Raw genomic sequence first — 23,297 nt, forward strand, 5'->3', positions numbered from 1 at the left:
GTCAGGAGGAATGGGCCAAGATTCACCCAATTTATTGTGGGAAGCTTGTGGAAGGCTACCCGAAAAGTTTGACTCAAGTTAAACAATTAAAAGGCAATGCTACCAAATACTAATTGAGTGTATGTAAACTTCTGACCCACTGGGAATGTTATGAAAGAAATAAAAGCTGAAATAAATCATTCTCTCTACTATTATTCTGACATTTCACATTCTTAAAATAAAGTGGTGAACCTAACTGACCTAAAACAGATAATTTTTTACTAGGATTAAATGTCAGGAATTGTGAAAAACTGAGTTTACATTTATTTGGCTAAGGTGTATGTAAACTTCCGATTTCAGCTGTATGTACGTACAGTCACTGTGGATATGACGTCTTCGATGCACTTATTGATGAAGCCAGTTACTGATGTGGTGTACTCCTCAATGCCATCGGAAGAATCCCGGAACATATTCCAGTCTGTGCTTGCAAAACAGTCCTGTAGTTTAGCATCTGCTTCATCTGACCACTTTTTTATTGACCGAGTCACTGTTGTTTCCTGCTTCAAAGTGTTTACTATCATCTTCTTTCACGACGTTTAGGGACTGGGGAGAAAATGCAATTACTGTTTATTGTCGAATAATTAATTATTGTATTTTTTTTGTAAGTGATATAAAAACATTCCGACCTTGTTAAGCATAATCTAGTCCAAATATGGCATTATTCCACTATTTGTATCTGTTTGGATCAGTTTCAATGCGTAACTTTTATTTTAAAGGCCAACAGAAAATTCCACTATTGTGTCTAATCCTTATAGTGGCTAGTTTCACACAGCTGTGCTCTCCTTGCATGATATTCTCCCGGGGAATGCGTATGTTTTACGTACACGCGCCCTCGTTCTCGCCGGATTAGAGACGAGGGTTCGCGCGTAAGGAGGGGGAGGGCCGCTAGTTGGGGCCTCACCTGTGACACAGTAAAATATCATACATGTATTTTACAACGTTAATGCTGTAGATTGCACTGCAGTCATTCTGCTGCCAGTATAATGCAGTACATTTACAGTACAGGATATGCTGGTCAACAATGATGGATATTCTTCATCCTGTTCTCTCCAGAGGGGAAAAAAACCTCTAAATAATGAAACGCCCTGCTCTGTCTCAACTTGTTATGCCTTTTTATTGAATCTGTCAATACTGCAGCCTGCCCGCTGTTCAGGATCTGGTGGCCTTGAAAACAATATGTCCTCAACTGAAATATGGTTTAACCTATGTCCTCAATTAACACCATTCTGCGTCAAATTACATAATGTTTGAATAAAATGCACATTTCATGTCTGATAAATTAATGAAGGAATAATAAATAAATAAACAAACAAATGAATACATAAATATATACAGCATATTTTTTATTTAATGTTTTGCACCAACAATGGCATCATGTGAAGTCCGGCATACCGTGAGTTATGGGAAAACACCTTGATAGAGATGGTTAACAATCAACTCAATGAGTCTGGGTTCTGAGATGGATTTATTTTGTGCAATAGCTGCCTTGCATCAAGTGTGTGTGTGTGTTGAAGAATGCAATATCGCCCAATGTTACTTGAGCAATAATGACTGTTAGTCAGAATGAAAACAAGAAGTTCTAAGGACCTGCTGCCTGCTTTGTGTTCCAGTTTACTGAAAAAGGGATTGAGTATCTTAAGTAATCCTACAAGACCCCCCTCGCACCCCCTCCTCACCCCCCCACCCCACAAATAAATATATCATAAGAAGAAATAAAAAGAATACTTGCCCTTCGAGTGGAAAAATGTCCTTACTATGACTATCTTAAGGATCAGACCCTTTTTTTAAATTTTCGCCTAAAATTACACCCAAATCTAACTGCCTATAGCTCAGGACCTGAAGCAAGGATATGCATATTCTTGATACTATTAGAAAGGAAACACTTTGAAGTTTGTGGAAATGGGAAATTCATGTAGGAGAATATAACACATTAGATCTGGTAAACGGTAATACAAAGAAAAAAACATGAGTTTTCTATGATTTTCTTTATTCCATCATCTTAGAAATGCAAGAGAAAGGTCAATATATCACTTAGGAGTCTAGGCGCAATTTAGATTTAGATTTTGGCCACAGCAGTGTATGTGCAAAGTTTTAGACTGATCCAATGAACCATTGCATTACTGTTCAAAATTTGTATCAAGTCTGCCCAAATGTGCCAAATTGGTCAGTTGATACATTTTCAAGTACATGACTATAGAGATCATACAAAAATGATATGGTAATAAAAAAATAACATTTACACACTCCCAGGAATGTCATCAATTATGAATAATTAGCTTCCCTACAGAAAATACACTAACCTTCACACATGTAGATGAGGGGGGGGTCCAAACAGGGGGTTCAAACTGTAGAACCCAGTTCCTACATTTGAATAAAAAAATATGATTTTATCAAACATAACTATGCTACATTTTATCTCTGGGACCCTCAGGATGACAAATCAGAGCAAGGTTACTGAATGTAAGGACACAAATTACCTTCAGAGGTGAATGTATCAAACCAGTTGCCGTGATAAAAGTTTTTTCTTGTGGACTCTCCTCAAACAATACCATGATATTTTTTCACTGTAATAGCTACTGTAAATTGGATAGTGCAGTTAAATTAACAAGAATTTAAGCTTTCTGCCCATATAAGACATGTCTATGTCCTGGGAAATGTTCTTGTCATTTACAACATCATGCTAATCACATTAGCACACGTTAGCTCAATTGTCCTGCGGGGGGGGAAACACTGATCCTGTAGAGGTTAAGATGAATTTACTAACTGTACGTCACTTTGGATAAGAGCGTCTGCTAAGTGCCTAAAATGTAAATGTAAAAATTTGAAAAGTTACATTACAGATACCATAACCTTTAACACATTACCTGACCAAGACATAACTAGCCCTTATCCATGACATTATAACAGCTCATTGTCATGACAATTTATCATGGTGGAATGGGTATTGTTGTGAAGGGTCATGGGATCCTTCAGAACCGGTATTACATAATGTACTGTATACCTGGTTAGTACTGTACATGCAGGGATTGCCGTAACCATTTCTCTCCTACAGGGTGTGAGTGCTGGGATTTATACCAGTTTTTCCACAGTAACCATGTTCCAACTGACTTCTTCTATCACCCTCAGGCCTGGAGCTGTATAACTACTGCATGTCAGCTATTTACCAGTGTGTGATCATTAATGTGACAGCTAGTCCAACAGGTGTGTGTAGTGGTGTGTGTAGTGATGTGTTTTGTCAGGGATACAGGGGAACACTTCACTGACTCTGAATGGTGTTATGATGACAGGGTGAAAGTACCTGGCAGGTATGTATCTACGCAATCATGCACAATGTGACATCCTTCTGTTTTTTTAAACCTTTAATTACCCACATACATTATTGAGAACTAGCGACAGAAAGAACATTAGCATAAGATAGCAATCACTGACAGGTTCATGGAGGATCCCACCCCCACCAGTACAGTGAGTGATTACTATTTACACGGTGGTTGCCAGCTGTACTGCCCCAGACCCTAGGGGAGGATGGACAGATAGCCAGCTGTACTGCCCCAGACCCTAGGGGAGGATGGACAGATAGCCAGCTGTACTGCCCCAGACCCTAGGGGAAGATGGACAGATAGACAGCTGTACTGCCCCAGACCCTAGGGGAAGATGGACAGATAGACAGCTGTACTGCCCCAGACCCTAGGGGAGGATGGACAGATAGACAGCTGTACTGCCCCAGACCCTAGGGGAAGATGGACAGATAGACAGCTATACTGCCCCAGACCCTAGGGGAAGATGGACAGATAGACAGCTGTACTGCCCCAGACCCTAGGGGAGGATGGACAGATAGCCAGCTGTACTGCCCCAGACCCTAGGGGAAGATGGACAGATAGACAGCTATACTGCCCCAGACCCTAGGGGAAGATGGACAGATAGACAGCTGTACTGCCCCAGACCCTAGGGGAAGATGGACAGATAGCCAGCTGTACTGCCCCAGACCCTAGGGGAGGATGGACAGATAGCCAGCTGTACTGCCCCAGACCCTAGGGGAAGATGGACAGATAGACAGCTGTACTGCCCCAGACCCTAGGGGAGGATGGACAGATAGCCAGCTGTACTGCCCCAGACCCTAGGGGAGGATGGACAGATAGACAGCTGTACTGCCCCAGACCCTAGGGGAAGATGGACAGATAGCCAGCTGTACTGCCCCAGACATTAATGGAGGATGGACAGATAGCCAGCTGTACTGCCCCAGACATTAATGGAGGATGGACAGATAGCCAGCTGTACTGCCCCAGACATTAGGGGAAGATGGAGACAGAGCAATCTTTATTACCATAGATATAGTTTATGGTCATCACCATTAGACATGAATAATAACCTACAGAATCTCTATGGTGATTATTATCTACTAGCTAGGTCTGGAAACTATGGTCCCTATTATCTACTAGCCAGGTCTGGAAACGCTATGGTCATTATGATCTACTTCACCCCATCAGTCTGGGCTCTCAACTTCACTCCTCCATCAGTCTGGACTCTCAGCTTCACTCCTCCATCAGTCTGGGCTCTCAGCTTCACTCCTCCATCAGTCTGGGCTCTCAGCTTCACTCCTCCATCAGTCTGGACTCTCAGCTTCACTCCTCCATCAGTCTGGGCTCTCAGCTTCACTCCTCCATCAGTCTGGACTCTCAGCTTCACTCCTCCATCAGTCTGGCTCTCAACTTCACCCTATCAGTCTGGTTCTCAGCTTCACCTCATCAGTCTGGGCTCTCAGCTTCACTCCTCCATCAGTCTGGGTTGCAGCTTCACTCCTCCATCAGTCTGGACTCTCAACTTCACTCATCCATCAGTCTAGACTCTCAGCTTCACTCCTCCATCAGTCTGGACTCTCAACTTCACCCTATCAGTCTGGGCTCTCAGCTTCACTCATCCATCAGTCTGGGGATGATGACAGCACTGACACAGAACCCTGGGGTTCAGCAGGGCCTGATCATCTTGTCCTAATCTAGGCGCTTGTCATATCCCATCTGGACTACTGCAACTCTCTGTTTGCTGGGCTCCCTGATTGTGCCATCAGTGTGTGTGTTTGCATAGGGAGTGGTGTTTATTGCTAGAAGTGAAAGACCGACATCTCTTTCTCAATAGGTTACACCCACACACACTTTCATGGTCTGTAGGATCAGCAGCAAGACCTCTACCATGTGTGCAATTGGACCTTAATGAAATCTGTAGGCTTAACCCATCACAATAGTCAGAGGCTACGAATTCACCCACCTACCACTACTATTACCTAAAGCAGTTGTAATGTAACCACACCTTACAGTACCCAGCCACTCCCCTGTCCACCCATCACTACTGGTTGTGTTAGTCATACCACTGCTTCTAGTACACACCCACTTCTACTATATTTAATGGAAAGAAACACTTGACAAAAGACAAAATTCCTTTTATAGGAATATTTTAATAGTTATTCAATGTTCTACATCTTACAGTAAATATTATACAATAACAAACTTGGCTTAGTTATGGTACGAAGATCACTAACTGATCTTCAAAAAATAAAAACAAAAAATTAACAAAAACATAAAAAAAGAAATGAAAAACAGATTTACACTTCATATCACAAGCCTGACATGGGTCCGCAACACTGGACCAATAGCTAACATACAATTCAGTTCACGCAATGGTTTGCCACAACGGTATGGTAATGTTACCATTGTTTGTGCAAACTGGGTACAAAACTTCAAGGGGGTTGTTCCTAAACTCGCTCCAGGGATAAAAGTATTTTGGAAGACGAGGAATTTCCACTTTTTGCACCACATTTAGTGTTCAAATTATTATTTTAGAAATCTCCAACAAGTGAAATAAAAAACTGCAGAACATTGAGGGAAAAACACAAAATTAAGTGCACTATTCCTCGAATAGTAGTGTTTTACTTTGAGGAAACTGCTAAGACATGACCACAGAGGCAAAAGAGAGAGAGAGAGAAGTGGGGGAGAGGTGGATGTTTGAGTGGGTATTTAAACATACAAACACCATCTTGATTTGACATAGTTGTGAAGAAATGAAGAGCAAAATACACAAAAACATCAACAACAAATAATCTTTTAACATCTTTAAAGGATCTTTAACTTCTTTCACATTTTAAAAAAAACGTATTCAGAGATGGAATGATACAAAAGGCGAAGGACTCATAAGTTGATAGCGTATGAGTAAAAATACCTTCAAATATATCCTCCGTTGAGCTCTGCAGTTAAATGTTAATCAGGGCTGGGGTCAATTCCATTTCCACTCAGAATGAGCTGAAATTCAGTTCCCTTCCTGAAATGACAGCGTTGAAATGGAACTGGCCCGGACCCTATTCATTACATCACTCCCATCCAAAACACAGGCATGCAAACAAGTGTGAGCGAGAAAGTCAGAAACAAGCCCCCTCAGAGTGTGTGGGATAGCGGACCCTCAGACTTGTGCTCTATGTATGAATAATAAACACCAAATTGCAGTTAAACCTTAAATAACACTTATGGTAAAAAGCGCTCAACTTTACACGGCTCAGGAAGTCCAACATATTCTGTTTCCTATTTTAGGCTGAGGTGTAGAATACTGGAGGGAATTCCTTCGCCGTTCCAAAATGATCCCCTTTTTAGTTGCTTTTAAAGCATCAGATGGGTGTAAGCAACATGGTAATAGCTCCACCTACAGTAGCCTTCTGGAAGGTTCAGTGGAGTTGAACAACCATCTTGCTTCAACACATCCAAACGTCTCAGATCAACATGATGTGTGGAGGTAGAGGTTGATGTCAGACTGGGCACCAGACTCTGGTGGGTTAGTGACCCCACATCCAGAGTCCATCCTCAGATAGGATTAGATTGTATTACAGGAAACAGTCCTGCTTACTGTCATCTACATGGTTCCAGTCTGTCTGCCATTACACTTCACTTCTCATGACCTGTATCATCACTTTATCTCTGTTATGAAGAGGTACCAACGCTTAAGGGGGGTGAGAGAGGGAGAAGAAGGGGGGGGGGGGAGAGAAAGCTGGAAAACAGAGCCACAGACAGAGAGAGAGCCACAGACAGAGAGAGCCACAGAGAGAGAGAGAGAGAGAGAGAGCCACAGAGAGAGTACGATAGAGAAAGAAAGAAAGAAAGAAAGAAAGAAAGAAAGAAAGAAAGAAAGAAAGAAAGAAAGAGAGCTGGAACACAGAGCCACAGAGAGAGAGGAGAGAGAGCTGGAACACAGAGCCACAGAGAGAGAGGAGAGAGAGCTGGAACAGAGCCACAGAGAGAGAGGAGAGAGAGCTGGAACAGAGCCACAGAGAGAGAGAGAGGGGAGAGAGCTGGAACACAGAGCCAGAGAGGGGAGAGAGCTGGAACACAGAGCCAGAGAGAGAGAGAGAGTGAGAGAGACACAGAGAGAGAGACAGAGACACAGAGAGAGAGAGAGAGAGAGAGAGAGAGAGCTGGAACACAGAGCCACAGAGAGAGAGAGAGTGAGAGAGAGAGAGAGAGAGAGAGAGAGAGAGAGAGAGAGGAGAGAGAGAGAGAGAGGAGAGAGAGAGAGAGAGAGAGAGAGAGAGAGAGCTGGAACAGAGCCACAGAGAGAGGGGGAGAGAGCTGGAACACAGAGCCACAGAGAGAGAGAGCCACAGAGAGAGGGGGAGAGAGCTGGAACACAGAGCCACAGAGAGAGAGAGCCACAGAGAGAGGGGGAGAGAGCTGGAACACAGAGCCACAGAGAGTAAAATTGAGGAAGAGAGATTGAGAATCAGACCAGTTCCAACCCCGATGGCAGGATGTGGAGGTCATTAAGTAACGAATTATTAGACTTGAATTGAGGAACAGATTTTCAGACAGATCATGTCTGGAATAAACAACAGTTACTAAAATACATCACCAGTGATAGACAGAAATCAGACATTGCTCTCACCCTCCTTCCTTCCTTCCTTCCTTCCTTCCTTCACACCCTCTGGTTTTAGATTCTAAAGGTGGTGGATATCTTCATGTTGCTTTGCAGTAACACACAACCACTCAGTGTATAAATAGACTGCATTGTGATGCATGATGCTCCATGCTACAGTACACCTGAATATGAACCATCCTTATGCTCAGAAGACCACGGAAGGAAAAACACCCCATCTTTTTCTTAACCTCAATATGAAACAGTGGTTGATTAAATAAATGCTCAGGAACAATAAGCCATTTTCTTTTGTTGATATTTATACTAACTAGTACAAACATTATCAGGACTAAGGAAACCTTACTGAACGCTTGATATCTATTGGTTTGTTTTCTTAAATGACGGTTCAAACTGCCTCTCTGTTTCACTACAAAGCCTAGCTACCTGGTACCTAGTAGAAATGATTGTTGTCAGGTTTATTTTTTATTGTGCAACGCTTCCTCGTGAAATTATTACAATAACTCTGATATGTACTGCTGCCACCTCAGAATACAGTAACAGTGAACTCTGATATGTACTGCTGCCACCTCAGAATACAGTAACAGTGATTCAAATGGATTGTGGCTGGATACACAGCCCGTAATCCAGATTTAAGGATTACCAGAATAAGAATTTAAAAATGATTTTAATTCTAAATGACTATAAAATAATTACTGTGCGGTAACCGTATAACGAGGCATTTTATCTTATTATTGCAATTAACGACTTGATCTACTTTGATACACTGTAAATGCTTTGTAATGACCCGTGCCCCACAGATGCTAACTGTGATTCATACTCATCTATACCCTGAAACATGGTATACACACTGTTCCCTGCTGCACTCTCCTCTCCCCCTCCTGACCCTCCTCTCCCCCTCCTGACCCTCCTCTCCCCCTCCTGACCCTCCTCTCCCCCTCCTGATCCTCCTCTCCCCCTCCTGACCCTCCTCTCCCCCTCCTGACCCTCCTCTCCCCCTCCTGACCCTCCTCTCCCCCTCCTGATCCTCCTCTCCCCCTCCTGATCCTCCTCTCCCCCTCCTGACCCTCCTCTCCCCCTCCTGACCCTCCTCTCCCCCTCCTGACCCTCCTCTCCCCCTCCTGACCCTCCTCTCCCCCTCCTGACCCTCCACTCCCCCTCCTGACCCACCACTTTCCCTCCTCTGCCACGTCACCCTGCCAAGTGCTTCCACATCCCTTTAACTCCTAAACATGTTCTTCAATAAACAATCAGTCTGAGTGGTGGTCTAATGTACTGTGTGTGTGTGTTTGTGTGTGTGTGTGTGAGAGAGAGGGCGTATGTATATGTGTGTGTTTAACTGTGTTGGCACACGTTTGAATCCATGTATGATTATTTGATTGACATTAAGTGATCCTGCTTTAAGTATGACTTTGTGTGTATTTATGTGTGTGTATGTGTGTATGTATGTGGGTGACTGTGTGCATGACCACACATCCTGTACACACAGCTATATAAATATATTCACATTTGATAATTTATCAGTTTAAGCTAAATGATAAATGGCCTCTATCTTGAGATGAATTCAGTAACTGGTAAGTACTGTGACCTTGTGATGATGCATACCATGTCTTTACAGCCACACAGCAGATCTAGTCGTTACAGATCTAGTCAGGCAGCGGATCCAGTCAGATAGCGGATCTAAGAAACAGCTAGAAGCTGGAAGACAACCCTTGTTATCAGAAGTGGAAGATGAACTGAAGATCAGAAGGAGAAGTAGAACAGAGGATATTAACAAAGAGAAAAACAAGAGGTATGCTGTTCCAAGACAGTGCTTTGTTGGAAAGGAAAATGAAGGGATTAAAACAAATAGAAATGAATGAAATCAAAACCCTGTGCTGACATCTAATCGGTAGAAAATTTGGCAGCATAAATTGATGATGGCGTGATGATGAAGGTGGTGGAGGAAGTGTCCAGTACATTCCCACCATTGGAACTGGAACACACCAACAGAACACGGACCACAAGCAGAGCAACAGACACCCATGATTGGTCAATCACTCTGGAGTTCCAATGACAATGGAAAAATTGAAATGATGTAAAAAAAAAAAATAGAAAAAAATAAATAAATAAAACAAACAAAAGAAAACAATGCAATGACATATTGGCAAATCAAAGGAGAAGAAAAGAATCGTTGAGTAAAAAAAGAATAAAAAAAAGCAGCTTTTATAAAACACTACAGAATGCAGCAAGTGTCCGTTGCTCTTTAGTTTTGTTGTTGCAGACAGATGTGAGGTTGCCGTGGTGACCATAAGAAGCCCGTGTAAGACTGGAGTAGTTGCATACGTTGGACTCCAGATCTGAAACGACAGAGACAGAGAAACAGAGATCTGAAACGACAGACACAGAGAAACAGAGATCTGAAATGACAGAGATAGACACAGAGAAACAGAGATCTGAAATGACAGAGATAGACACAGAGAAACAGAGATCTGAAACGACAGATAGACACAGAGAAACAGAGATCTGAAACGACAGATAGACACAGAGAAACAGAGATCTGAAACGACAGATAGACACAGAGAAACAGAGATCTGAAACGACAGATAGACACAGAGAAACAGAGATCTGAAACGACAGATAGACACAGAGAAACAGAGATCTGAAACGACAGACACAGAGAAACAGAGATCTGAAATGACAGAGATAGACACAGAGAAACAGAGATCTGAAATGACAGAGATAGACACAGAGAAACAGAGATCTGAAATGACAGACACAGAGAAACAGAGATCTGAAACAACAGAGATAGACACAGAGAAACAGAGATCTGAAATGACAGAGATAGACACAGAGAAACAGAGATCTGAAATGACAGAGATAGACACAGAGAAACAGAGATCTGAAATGACAGAGATAGACACAGAGAAAGAGCGAGAAGACATTGGATTGATTGAGAGTGGAATGTGGACATTTGGAATTCTAGGATGACTTACCTCTTGGGGGCGGTGTCTACCAGTGGGGAGGGACATAGCTGTAACCAGGTGTGCCCTGGGGCCGGTACTGTGGCATGGTGACGTGTTGGTGAGCACCCAGCTGAGCGTGCTGAGGCGTGGTCAACAGGGTTCCTACAGGACGACACCCACAACATGTCATTTTGTCACTATAGTTTTGACCGTAACATTAGGGTCTATATGACGCAGACCAAACTAATACAACTTACACCAAAAACACAATCATTTTAGCATAAGAATAACCCATTTTGCATTGGAAATGAAATAGAAAATATATTTCATGTTCACGTGATGTCAACATGACGTAGCCACATCAGCTTCCTCAGTCATCTGTCCTACCTGCACTCATAGCCATGGTGGTCCCGGCAACCATCCCCATGGCAGCCATTCCGTTGTTTCTAGGGGCTTGGACCGGGGCGGGGTAGAGGGCTGAGGGCATGCTGTTTGGCTGAACCACTGTGGTGTGGTGGATTACATGTGGCTGAGGCTGAGCAGCATACACAGGCTGGGTGTAATACGCCTACAGACACAGAGACAGAGGTTAGAGTGTGTCTGTGTTAGTGTGTGTCTGTGTGTGTTGATGTGTGTGTGCATGTGAGTAGTGTGTTGATTTACATAGGGCTGGGCCGCATACACTGGCTGGCCATAATACGCTGCTGCCTACAGGGAGACAGAGAGAGAGGTTAGGGTGTGTGTGTGCTTATCAGTACATAAAGGTTCTACTGAGGGTAGATGTTGAGGGAGTAGGGTGGGTGTGTGTATGCTGAGGTTAGGATTGTATATAGGTGTGTGTGTGTGTGTTTGTATAGAAGCTGCTGAGGATAGGAGTAGGGTGTGTGTGTGTGTGTGTGTGTGTGTGTGGTGTGTGTGTGTGTGTGTGTGTGTGTGTGTGAAGGGTATGTGTGCTTACCTGTGCATATAAGTTCTGCAGGTTCTGCATGCTCTGCAGGTTCTGCATGCTCTGCTGGGGGTAGGCACTTCTGATGGGGTACATGGCTGTTTGGTAGGGGTTGGGGGAGGGGGAGTAGGGTGGGGGAGCTCCGTTCGTCTGGGTGGGGGGCACTTTATACGGAGTACCCGCTGTTGTGTATCCTACACACACACACACACACACACACACACACACACACACACACACACACACACACACACACACACACACACACACACACACACACAGAAAGAGAGAGATGAAACATAGTTCCAGCGGCCAAGACAGAGTAACACATCCTTCCTCTCAGTCCTAATGTAGTACCTTAGCAGTGTTCATTTCATCAACAACAATAGTGACAAAAATATTTGTGAAACACCTATTTTTCAGTGGCAATTGACGAGACTTTAACTGACTAAATAGACCCAGAAAAAACTAACTAAATGAAAATTATTTCTGTTGACTAAAACGGGACAAAATCACCTCTGTGACTAAAATCAGACTACTAAATGGACTGGACAAGAGGTTTTGGAGAGATTGAGAGCTTTTCAGAAATTACCCATAATATTACCCATAATGACCCCAACTATTACCCATAATGACCCCATAATATTACCCATAACGATCCATAATGACCCCAACTATTACCCATAATAACCCATGATATTACCCATAATGACCCATGATATTACCCATAATGTTACCCATAATGACCCATGATATTACCCATAATATTACCCATAATGACCCATAATAACCCACTGGCTCTATGTTTTGTTTCTTTCTATCGTCCATTCATGAAGCATATTGTGGTCCGCTCTAAAACTAGGCTACTTGCAGACCTTGTTCAGTCATGTTACCTCATTAACTAGCTATAGCTAACAACCTGCATTCAGCAGCATGCAACGTTTTGGAACGTTCAGATAGACATATGGTATGTAGAACAAACATGCCTCTGACATAACGTTAGGTCTATTATCAGAATTTCTATCTTCAAATATGTTGGTAGGACAAGGCTATGTATGGTTGTGCACATAGAAGTCAGTGATTTGTTTAATATAGTTTAATGAGGCAATACAAATCTGATGTGACTAAAATGAAAGGGCATTTAGTTGACTAAAATGGCCCACTGTTTTTGTCATTTTGACTACAACTAGAGTAAATTTAAAAAAATAGTGCCAAAATGAACACTGCAATAGAATGCAATCTAGTCAGAGTATGACTAGTCAATGTCTCCTCCTAGTGGTAAAACATCATCACTACAGTCTCCTAGTGGTAGAGCCTCATCACTACACTCTCCTAGTGGTAGAGCCTCATCACTACAGTCTCCTAGTAGTAGAGCCTCATCACTACAGTCTCCTAGTGGTAGAGCCTCATCACTACAGTCTCCTAGTGGTAGAGCCTCATCACTACAGTCTCCTAGTGGTAGAACCTCATCAATACAGTCTCCTAGTGGTAGAGCCTCATCACTACAGTCTCCTAGTGGTAGAGCCTCATCACTACAGTCTCCTAGTGGTAGAGCCTCGTCACTACAGTCTCCTAGTGGTAGAGCCTCATCACTACAGTCTCCTAGTGGCAGAGCCTCGTCACTACAGTCTCCTAGTGGCAGAGCCTCATCACTACAGTCTCCTAGTGGCAGAGCCTCGTCACTACAGTCTCCTAGTGGCAGAGCCTCGTCACTACAGTCTCCTAGTGGCAGAGCCTCGTCACTACACTCTCCTAGTGGCAGAGCCTCGTCACTACAGTCTCCTAGTGGCAGAGCCTCGTCACTACAGTCTCCTAGTGGTAGAGCCTCGTCACTACAGTCTCCTAGTGGTAGAGCCTCGTCACTACAGTCTCCTAGTGGTGGAGCCACATCACTACAGTCTCCTAGTAGTAAAGCCTCATCACTACAGTCTCCTAGTGGTAGAGCCTCATCACTACAGTCTCCTAGTGGTAGAGCCTCATCACTACAGTCTCCTAGTGGTAGAGCCTCATCACTACAGTCTCCTAGTGGTAGAGCCTCATCACTACAGTCTCCTAGTGGTAGAGCCTCATCACTACAGTCTCCTAGTGGTAGAGCCTCATCACTACAGTCTCCTAGTGGTAGAGCCTCATCACTACAGTCTCCTAGTGGTGGAGCCTCATCACTACAGTATCCTAGTGGTAGAGCCTCATCACTACAGTCTCCTAGTGGTAGAGCCTCATCACTACAGTCTCCTAGTGGTAGAGCCTCATCACTACAGTCTCCTAGTGGTAGAGCCTCATCACTACAGTCTCCTAGTGGTAGAGCCTCATCACTACAGTCTCCTAGTGGTAGAGCCTCATCACTACAGTCTCCTAGTGGTAGAGCCTCATCACTACAGTCTCCTAGTGGTAGAGCCTCATCACTACAGTCTCCTAGTGGTAGAGCCTCATCACTACAGTCTCCTAGTGGTAGAGCCTCATCACTACAGTCTCCTAGTGGTAGAGCCTCATCACTACAGTCTCCTAGTGGTAGAGCCTCATCACTAGTCTCCTAGTGGTAGAGCCTCATCACTAGTCTCCTAGTGGTAGAGCCTCATCACTACAGTCTCCTAGTGGTAGAGCCTCATCACTACAGTCTCCTAGTGGTAGAGCCTCATCACTACAGTCTCCTAGTGGTAGAGCCTCATCACTACAGTCTCCTAGTGGTAGAGCCTCATCACTACAGTCTCCTAGTGGTAGAGCCTCATCACTACAGTCTCCTAGTGGTAGAGCCTCATCACTACAGTCTCCTAGTGGTAGAGCCTCATCACTACAGTCTCCTAGTGGTAGAGCCTCATCACTACAGTCTCCTAGTGGTAGAGCCTCATCACTACAGTCTCCTAGTGGTAGAGCCTCATCACTACAGTCTCCTAGTGGTAGAGCCTCATCACTACAGTCTCCTAGTGGTAGAGCCTCATCACTACAGTCTCCTAGTGGTAGAGCCTCATCACTACAGTCTCCTAGTGGTAGAGCCTCATCACTACAGTCTCCTAGTGGTAGAGCCTCATCACTAGTCTCCTAGTGAAAGTCACCCAGTAAAATATTACTTGAGTAAAAGTCTTTGGTTTTAAATTCTGTATATTAAGCAAAGCAGACGGCACAATTTTCTTCTTTTTTTTATTGACGGATAGTCAGGGGGCACATTCCAACACTCAGACAATTTACAAACGAAGCATGTGTTTAGTGAGTCCGTCAGAGCAGAGGCAGTAGGGATGATCAGGGATGTTCCCATGATAAGTGTGTGAATTTGACCAATTTCCTGTCAAAATGTAACGAATACTTTTGGGTGTCAGGGAAAATGTATGGAGTAAAAAGTACTTTATTTTCTTTAGGAATGTAGTGAAGTAAAAGTTGACAAAAATATAAATACTAAAGTACAGATACCCCAAAAAACTACTTAAGTAGTACTTTAATGTATTTTTACACCACTGAGTATAGGCATTAGGCAGGCATCTAAAATATTGCTTCCCCCTGTCCAGTGTTTTCAGATTAGAACAGGTAAAGGAGATCAAGCCACTGACATGATTCAGATCCACCACATTAATTACACAATATCTTATTAGCTACTTATATTGCTTTATGCTACATACATTAAACTATTAGGCAATATATAGAGGGTTATTGTGATGTGTCGATGGTTACCCTAGGACTGCTCTATAGACCTCTTTCTGTGTTTGCAAACAGTGCCGCACGAGGCCGATGCGCGCAAGTTGGAGGGAGTTCTTATAGAACGGCAGCAACAAAAGCCTCTATTTACATGTTGCTTTTGAGTGCATTTCGTACTACTTTTGGATTATAATTGGATTTTAAGGCTCGTATGAATGTCCTGCTTAATATAATGTTTGTGTCATCATCGCAAATCAACTGCATTATACTTAAAAAAACACTTCAACCAGTAAAATGGATCTTTGGCTAGCTTTTGTTACAGCCTACATCATTCTAGCTAACAACCGCTGCATCCAAAATAGTTATTTTGAAACGATCACAACCAAATATAATCTTCAAGCAAATATAATCTTTAAGCAAGAAACAAAACATAATTGTAAGTGTACGAGAACCCAAGAAAGTGATTTTGTTTTGAAGTAATAGAACATAAATTTAGGCTATGTTGAATTGGTGCAGAAGGCGATGGCATCTTACTGCAGCCATGAGTCGCACACATCTGTGCATGACGTCAGTGTGTCGTGTGCTGGAAAAGGGTCTCTGTGTAGTACTCTGCTAGAACCACCAGGGGGAAAGCTGACTACTCTATACCAGGGGTCTCCAACCTTTTCTAGCTTGAGAGCTACTTTAAAATAATGAAATATGTTGCGAGCTCATTCGAGCTTTCAAATAGGCACATTATTCTCTTCTCTCCAGGGTCCTTAGCGTACAAGAGAAAGTAGTGCAGTGTTTTCTGTCAATATACCTGTTCAAATAATGGTTAATAAACAACTCTAAGGGGGTCCTATAAAATCTGAGTTTTATATATTCCCAAATTATGTTGTTTTCTCAGTTTTACATTTCCTGGTTTTAGATCGTTTTTATATTTCACTCTCAAAATTACAATTGTTTATAGAGAAAATATGCAATGCTTAAATAAAACGAACACGTTTAGATTTGAGTGTAATTTCCCTTTAATTGCTCATCTAACGTGTGAGGAATGTGCTGGTCTAGTGATGGTTCTGTACTGCTGCTGCTCATTTCATGGCAAAGTTCACAAATAACAAATAATAGATAAATGACAAACACTGAACAAAAAAGTAAAGTAAAGTGTAAAGTGTTGGTCCATGTTTCATGAGCTGAAATAAAAGATCCCAGAAATGTTACATTCGCTCAAAAAGCTTATTTCTCTCAAATTTTGTGTACAAATTTGTTTACATCGCTGTTAGTGAGCATTTCCCCTTTGCCAAGATAATCCATCCACCTGACAGGTGTGGCATATCAAGAAGCTGATTAAACAGCATGATCATTACACAGGTGTACCTTGTGCTGGGGACAATAAAAGGCCACTCTAAAATGTGCAGTTTTGTCATACAACACAATGCCACAGATGTCTCAAGTTGAGGGAGCGTGCAATTGGCATGCTGACTGCAGGAATGACCACCAGAGCTGTTGCCAGAGAATTGAATGTTAATTTCACTACCATAATGTCGTTTTAGAGAATTTGGCAGTAAGCCCAACTGGCCTCGAACCGCAGACCGCGTGAATGGCGTCGTGTTGGCGAGCGGTTTGCTGATGTCAATGTTGTGAACGGAGTGCCGCATGGTGGTGGTGGAGTTATGGTATGGGCAACGAACACAATTGCATTTTATTGATGGCAATTTGAATGCACAGAGATACTGTGATGAGATCCTGAGACCCATTGTCGTGCCATTCATCCACTGCCATCACCTCATGTTTCAGCATGATAATGCACGGCCCCATGTCGCAGGTATCTGTACACAATTCCAGGAAACTGAAAATGTCCCAGTTCTTCCATGGCCTGCATACACACCAGACATGTCACCCATTGAGCATGTTTGGGATGCTCCGAATTGATGTGTACAACAGCGTGTTCCAGTTCAATATCAAGCAACTTCACACAGCCATTGAAGAAGAGTGGGACAACATTCCACAATCCCTATCTTTTTATAAGGTATCTGTGACCAACAGATGCATATCTGTATTCCCAGTCATGTGAAATCCATAGATTAGTGCCTAATGAATTTATTTAAATTGACTGATTTCCTTAAATTAACTGTAACTCAGTAAAATCTTTGTAATTGTTGCATGTTGCATTTTTGTTCAGTATACTTATTATATAATTCTGCCAGGTAAGCCTACTTTGCAGTTAACATTTAATTGAGAAGGTTTTGGGGAAAGTATTTCTGTCAACCTACATCAACTGGCTACAGACAGACTGATAGACAAACGTGTGCATCACAGACAGACAGGGGCAATATTTATGGAAATGAATTGGCAGATTTTGAGTTAAGTTATTTTTTTTTAAGCAAATAGTGGCTAACCGGGGGTGGGATAAAGTCAATGTTGCGTTGATTAGATAAAAGCTGGAAGCTTGCGTTGTCTGATACTTGTGAGATTTGATTGACAGTTCGCAGTGGAAAACATAAAAAATTGCATGTACTTTCAGAATTGTTTGGTGAGCTACTCATTTGTGGGATGCGAGCTACTGGTGGTTCCCGATTGACCTGTTGGGGACCCCTGCTCTATGGTTTGTGTAGTACACGAGTAGTACTTTGAGTAGTACTCTATTAGAACCACCAGGGGGCAGCTGACTTGTGTAGTACTTTGTGTAGTAATCAGTTAGAACCACCAGGGGGCAGCTGAAGATCATACTGCTCAGAGGATTATAGAACACAAAGCCAAGGACACAGGAACAAAGAGAGCGAGAGATGCTGAGGAGCTCCACTGTGCATCACCATCAGCCAGCTCTGAATGGCAGTTACACAAGCATCAGCATGCAGCCGATATCAGTCTGTGTTATTGTGTCCAGTCTGAAGGCCATGGGTGAATTAATATTATGTGGACAATATATTAATCAAGATGTTGCCCTCAAAATATGACTTGAGGGGGGTAGGCTATTCAGAACGTTGAAGTCTAGTGCTGTAGAAGAAAACATGTAGTCCACAAGTAACCCGCCAGAGAATCACTAGGGCCGGAAGGTGGAGATGAGACAAGGTTGTTAGCTACAGATTCTGGGAAAAGAAAATGAAAAGCCACTTGTAGCTCCGATGCAATCATTTATTCGCCAATGTTTCAACAGCAAGCTGTCTTCTCCAGGGTAGCTTTAGATTTCTACCAAACAATCCTTGGCCAAACCTTAGACATAATCACCTGAACTGTACACATACACACTGACGTCCTAGTCTAGTGGGCCTGCTGTTCCACTAACACAGTGTGTGTGGAGCATGAGGACCACTGCTAGCCCATCTGCTGTGGACACAGACAGGGGGACAAACCCTCCCATCAGGGAAGCTGTCAGTCACTATCACTCAGACCTTCAGAATATAAACTGGCCAGCAATGCTTTTACCCTCCACCTTCTAGACCAGGGATGGGCAACTTTGATGTGGGTGGGAGCCACAAAAAAGCTGAACTCATCACCAGGGGCCACAGTTGCATCTATCCATTTGGTCTGCGTGCTCACATCCATTTGGTCTGCGTGCTCACATCCATTTGGTCTGCGTGCTCACATCCATTTGGTCTGCGTGCTCACATCCATTTGGTATAGGTTGGAGAGAATTGTTCGGAGTTCTTAATATGATATCTGAGTGAGACTGACTAAGAAAATAAATGGGGGCCCCCCCGGCCGGTAATTCAACCATGATTACTAAGTTTAGATAGCTGGCCGCTAGGCTAACTTAACAATCTAAAACATGTTAGCTGACATGGGTTAATTGAGTGACTGACATAAAAAGAGAAACTGCTGATACACAACCACATTTCTAAATTCCACCTAGTGAATTCTACTATTCTAACGCTCAACTGGAAATTTAGACCGCGACTGATCTGATTGACAGCTACAGTAGTAACTCCTCTACTTCCTAGAGCTAGCTGACAGCTACAGTAGTAACTCCTCTACCTCCTAGAGCTAGCCGACAGCTACAGTAGTAACTACCTCCTAGAGCTAGCCGACAGCTACAGTAGTAACTCCTCTACCTCCTAGAGCTAGCCGACAGCTACAGCAGTAACTCCTCTACCTCCTAGAGCTAGCCGACAGCTACAGTAGTAACTACCTCCTAGAGCTAGCTGACAGCGACAGTAGTAACTCTACCTCCTAGAGCTAGCTGACAGCGACAGTAGTAACTCTACCTCCTAGAGCTAGCTGACAGCTACAGTAGTAACTCTACCTCCTAGAGCTAGCTGACAGCTACAGTAGTAACTCTACCTCCTAGAGCTAGCTGACAGCTACAGTAAGAACTCTACCTCCTAGAGCTAGCTGACAGCTACAGTAGTAACTCTACCTCCTAGAGCTAGCTGACAGCTACAGTAGTAACTACCTCCTAGAGCTAGCTGACAGCTACAGTAGTAACTACCTCCTAGAGCTAGCCGACAGCTACAGTAGTAACTACCTCCTAGAGCTAGCCGACAGCTACAGTAGTAACTACCTCCTAGAGCTAGCCGACAGCTACAGTAGTAACTACCTCCTAGAGCTAGCCGACAGCTACAGTAGTAACTCCTCTACCTCCTAGAGCTAGCTGACAGCTACAGTAGTAACTACCTCCTAGAGCTAGCCGACAGCTACAGTAGTAACTACCTCCTAGAGCTAGCCGACAGCTACAGTAGTAACTACCTCCTAGAGCTAGCTGACAGCTACAGTAGTAACTCTACCTCCTAGAGCTAGCCGACAGCTACAGTAGTAACTACCTCCTAGAGCTAGCCGACAGCTACAGTAGTAACTACCTCCTAGAGCTAGCTGACAGCTACAGTAGTAACTACCTCCTAGAGCTAGCTGACAGCTACAGTAGTAACTACCTCCTAGAGCTAGCTGACAGCTACAGTAGTAACTACGTCCTAGAGCTAGCTGACAGCTACAGTAGTAACTACCTCCTAGAGCTAGCTGACAGCTACAGCAGTAACTCCTCTACCTCCTAGAGCTAGCCGACAGCTACAGTAGTAACTACCTCCTAGAGCTAGCCGACAGCTACAGTAGTAACTACCTCCAAGAGCTAGCCGACAGCTACAGTAGTAACTACCTCCTAGAGCTAGCCGACAGCTACAGTAGTAACTACCTCCAAGAGCTAGCCGACAGCTACAGTAGTAACTACCTCCAAGAGCTAGCCGACAGCTACAGTAGTAACTCCTCTACTTCCTAGAGCTGGCCGACAGCTACAGTAGTAACTACCTCCTAGAGCTAGCTGACAGCTACAGTAGTAACTCTACCTCCTAGAGCTAGCTGACAGCTACAGTAGTAACTCCTCTACTTCCTAGAGCGAGCTGACAGCTACAGTAGTAACTCTACCTCCTAGAGCTAGCTGACAGCGACAGTAGTAACTCTACCTCCTAGAGCTAGCTGACAGCTACAGTAGTAACTCTACCTCCTAGAGCTAGCTGACAGCTACAGTAGTAACTCTACCTCCTAGAGCTAGCTGACAGCTACAGTAAGAACTCTACCTCCTAGAGCTAGCTGACAGCTACAGTAGTAACTCTACCTCCTAGAGCTAGCTGACAGCTACAGTAGTAACTACCTCCTAGAGCTAGCCGACAGCTACAGTAGTAACTACCTCCTAGAGCTAGCCGACAGCTACAGTAGTAACTACCTCCTAGAGCTAGCCGACAGCTACAGTAGTAACTACCTCCTAGAGCTAGCCGACAGCTACAGTAGTAACTCCTCTACCTCCTAGAGCTAGCTGACAGCTACAGTAGTAACTACCTCCTAGAGCTAGCCGACAGCTACAGTAGAAACTACCTCCTAGAGCTAGCCGACAGCTACAGTAGTAACTACCTCCTAGAGCTAGCTGACAGCTACAGTAGTAACTACCTCCTAGAGCTAGCCGACAGCTACAGTAGTAACTACCTCCTAGAGCTAGCCGACAGCTACAGTAGTAACTACCTCCTAGAGCTAGCCGACAGCTACAGTAGTAACTACCTCCTAGAGCTAGCTGACAGCTACAGTAGTAACTACGTCCTAGAGCTAGCTGACAGCTACAGTAGTAACTACCTCCTAGAGCTAGCCGACAGCTACAGTAGTAACTCCTCTACCTCCTAGAGCTAGCCGACAGCTACAGTAGTAACTACCTCCTAGAGCTAGCCGACAGCTACAGTAGTAACTCTACCTCCTAGAGCTAGCCGACAGCTACAGTAGTAACTCTACCTCCTAGAGCTAGCCGACAGCTACAGTAGTAACTCTACCTCCTAGAGCTAGCTGACAGCTACAGTAGTAACTACCTCCTAGAGCTAGCTGACAGCTACAGCAGTAACTCCTCTACCTCCTAGAGCTAGCCGACAGCTACAGTAGTAACTACCTCCTAGAGCTAGCCGACAGCTACAGTAGTAACTACCTCCAAGAGCTAGCCGACAGCTACAGTAGTAACTACCTCCAAGAGCTAGCCGACAGCTACAGTAGTAACTCCTCTACTTCCTAGAGCTAGCCGACAGCTACAGTAGTAACTACCTCCTAGAGCTAGCTGACAGCTACAGTAGTAACTCTACCTCCTAGAGCTAGCTGACAGCTACAGTAGTAACTCCTCTACTTCCTAGAGCGAGCTGACAGCTACAGTAGTAACTACCTCCTAGAGCTAGCTGACAGCTACAGTAGTAACTCTACCTCCTAGAGCTAGCCGACAGCTACAGTTGTAACTACTCTACTTCCTAGAGCTAGCTGACAGCTACAGTAGTAACTCTACCTCCTAGAGCTAGCCGACAGCTACAGTAGTAACTCCTCTACTTCCTAGAGCTAGCCAACAGCTACAGTAGTAACTCCTCTACTTCCTAGAGCTAGCCGACAGCTACAGTAGTAACTACCTCCTAGAGCTAGCTGACAGCTACAGTAGTAACTACCTCCTAGAGCTAGCTGACAGCTACAGTAGTAACTACCTCCTAGAGCTAGCTGACAGCTACAGTAGTAACTCTACCTCCTAGAGCTAGCTGACAGCTACAGTAGTAACTCTACCTCCTAGAGCTAGCTGACAGCTACAGTAGTAACTCTACCTCCTAGAGCTAGCTGACAGCTACAGTAGTAACTCCTTCCTAGAGCTAGCTGACAGCTACAGTAGTAACTACCTCCTAGAGCTAGCTGACAGCTACAGCAGTAACTCCTCTACCTCCTAGAGCTAGCCGACAGCTACAGTAGTAACTACCTCCTAGAGCTAGCCGACAGCTACAGTAGTAACTACCTCCAAGAGCTAGCCGACAGCTACAGTAGTAACTACCTCCAAGAGCTAGCCGACAGCTACAGTAGTAACTCCTCTACTTCCTAGAGCTAGCCGACAGCTACAGTAGTAACTACCTCCTAGAGTAAGCTGACAGCTACAGTAGTAACTCTACCTCCTAGAGCTAGCTGACAGCTACAGTAGTAACTCCTCTACTTCCTAGAGCTAGCTGACAGCCACAGTAGTAACTACCTCCTAGAGCTAGCTGACAGCTACAGTAGTAACTCTACCTCCTAGAGCTAGCCGACAGCTACAGTTGTAACTACTCTACTTCCTAGAGCTAGCTGACAGCTACAGTAGCAACTCTACCTCCTAGAGCTAGCCGACAGCTACAGTAGTAACTCCTCTACTTCCTAGAGCTAGCCGACAGCTACAGTAGTAACTCCTCTACTTCCTAGAGCTAGCCGACAGCTACAGTAGTAACTACCTCCTAGAGCTAGCCGACAGCTACAGTAGTAACTACCTCCTAGAGCTAGCTGAAAGCTACAGTAGTAACTACCTCCTAGAGCTAGCTGACAGCTACAGTAGTAACTACCTCCTAGAGCTAGCTGACAGCTACAGTAGTAACTCTACCTCCTAGAGCTAGCTGACAGCT

At 44.0% G+C, this 23,297-nt stretch overlaps 1 protein-coding gene across 4 annotated transcripts in view; it reads right to left on the minus strand.

The window, feature by feature from the left end:
* Positions 1-9,374: 9,374 nt before the first annotated feature.
* Positions 9,375-23,297, minus strand: part of LOC106581423 (myelin-associated neurite-outgrowth inhibitor) — a 50,850-nt gene continuing 36,927 nt past the window's right edge. For 3 of the 4 annotated variants that reach the window (XM_045704025.2, XM_082966773.1, XM_045704023.2), the window contains 5 exons: positions 11,845-12,026; positions 11,550-11,594; positions 11,274-11,454; positions 10,917-11,048; positions 9,375-10,280 (listed from right to left, as the gene is read on the minus strand). In XM_045704025.2, the coding sequence (XP_045559981.1) occupies positions 10,933-11,048; positions 11,274-11,454; positions 11,550-11,594; positions 11,845-12,026 (524 nt within the window). In that variant the 3' untranslated portion in view covers positions 9,375-10,280; positions 10,917-10,932. The remainder of the gene's footprint in view (positions 10,281-10,916; positions 11,049-11,273; positions 11,455-11,549; positions 11,595-11,844; positions 12,027-23,297) is intronic. The other variant, XM_045704024.2, reaches the window with a different exon arrangement.

The sequence above is a fragment of the Salmo salar genome, chromosome 20 (genome assembly GCF_965601325.2).
Source record: "Salmo salar chromosome 20, fSalSal1, whole genome shotgun sequence".
Taxonomy (NCBI): domain Eukaryota; kingdom Metazoa; phylum Chordata; class Actinopteri; order Salmoniformes; family Salmonidae; genus Salmo; species Salmo salar.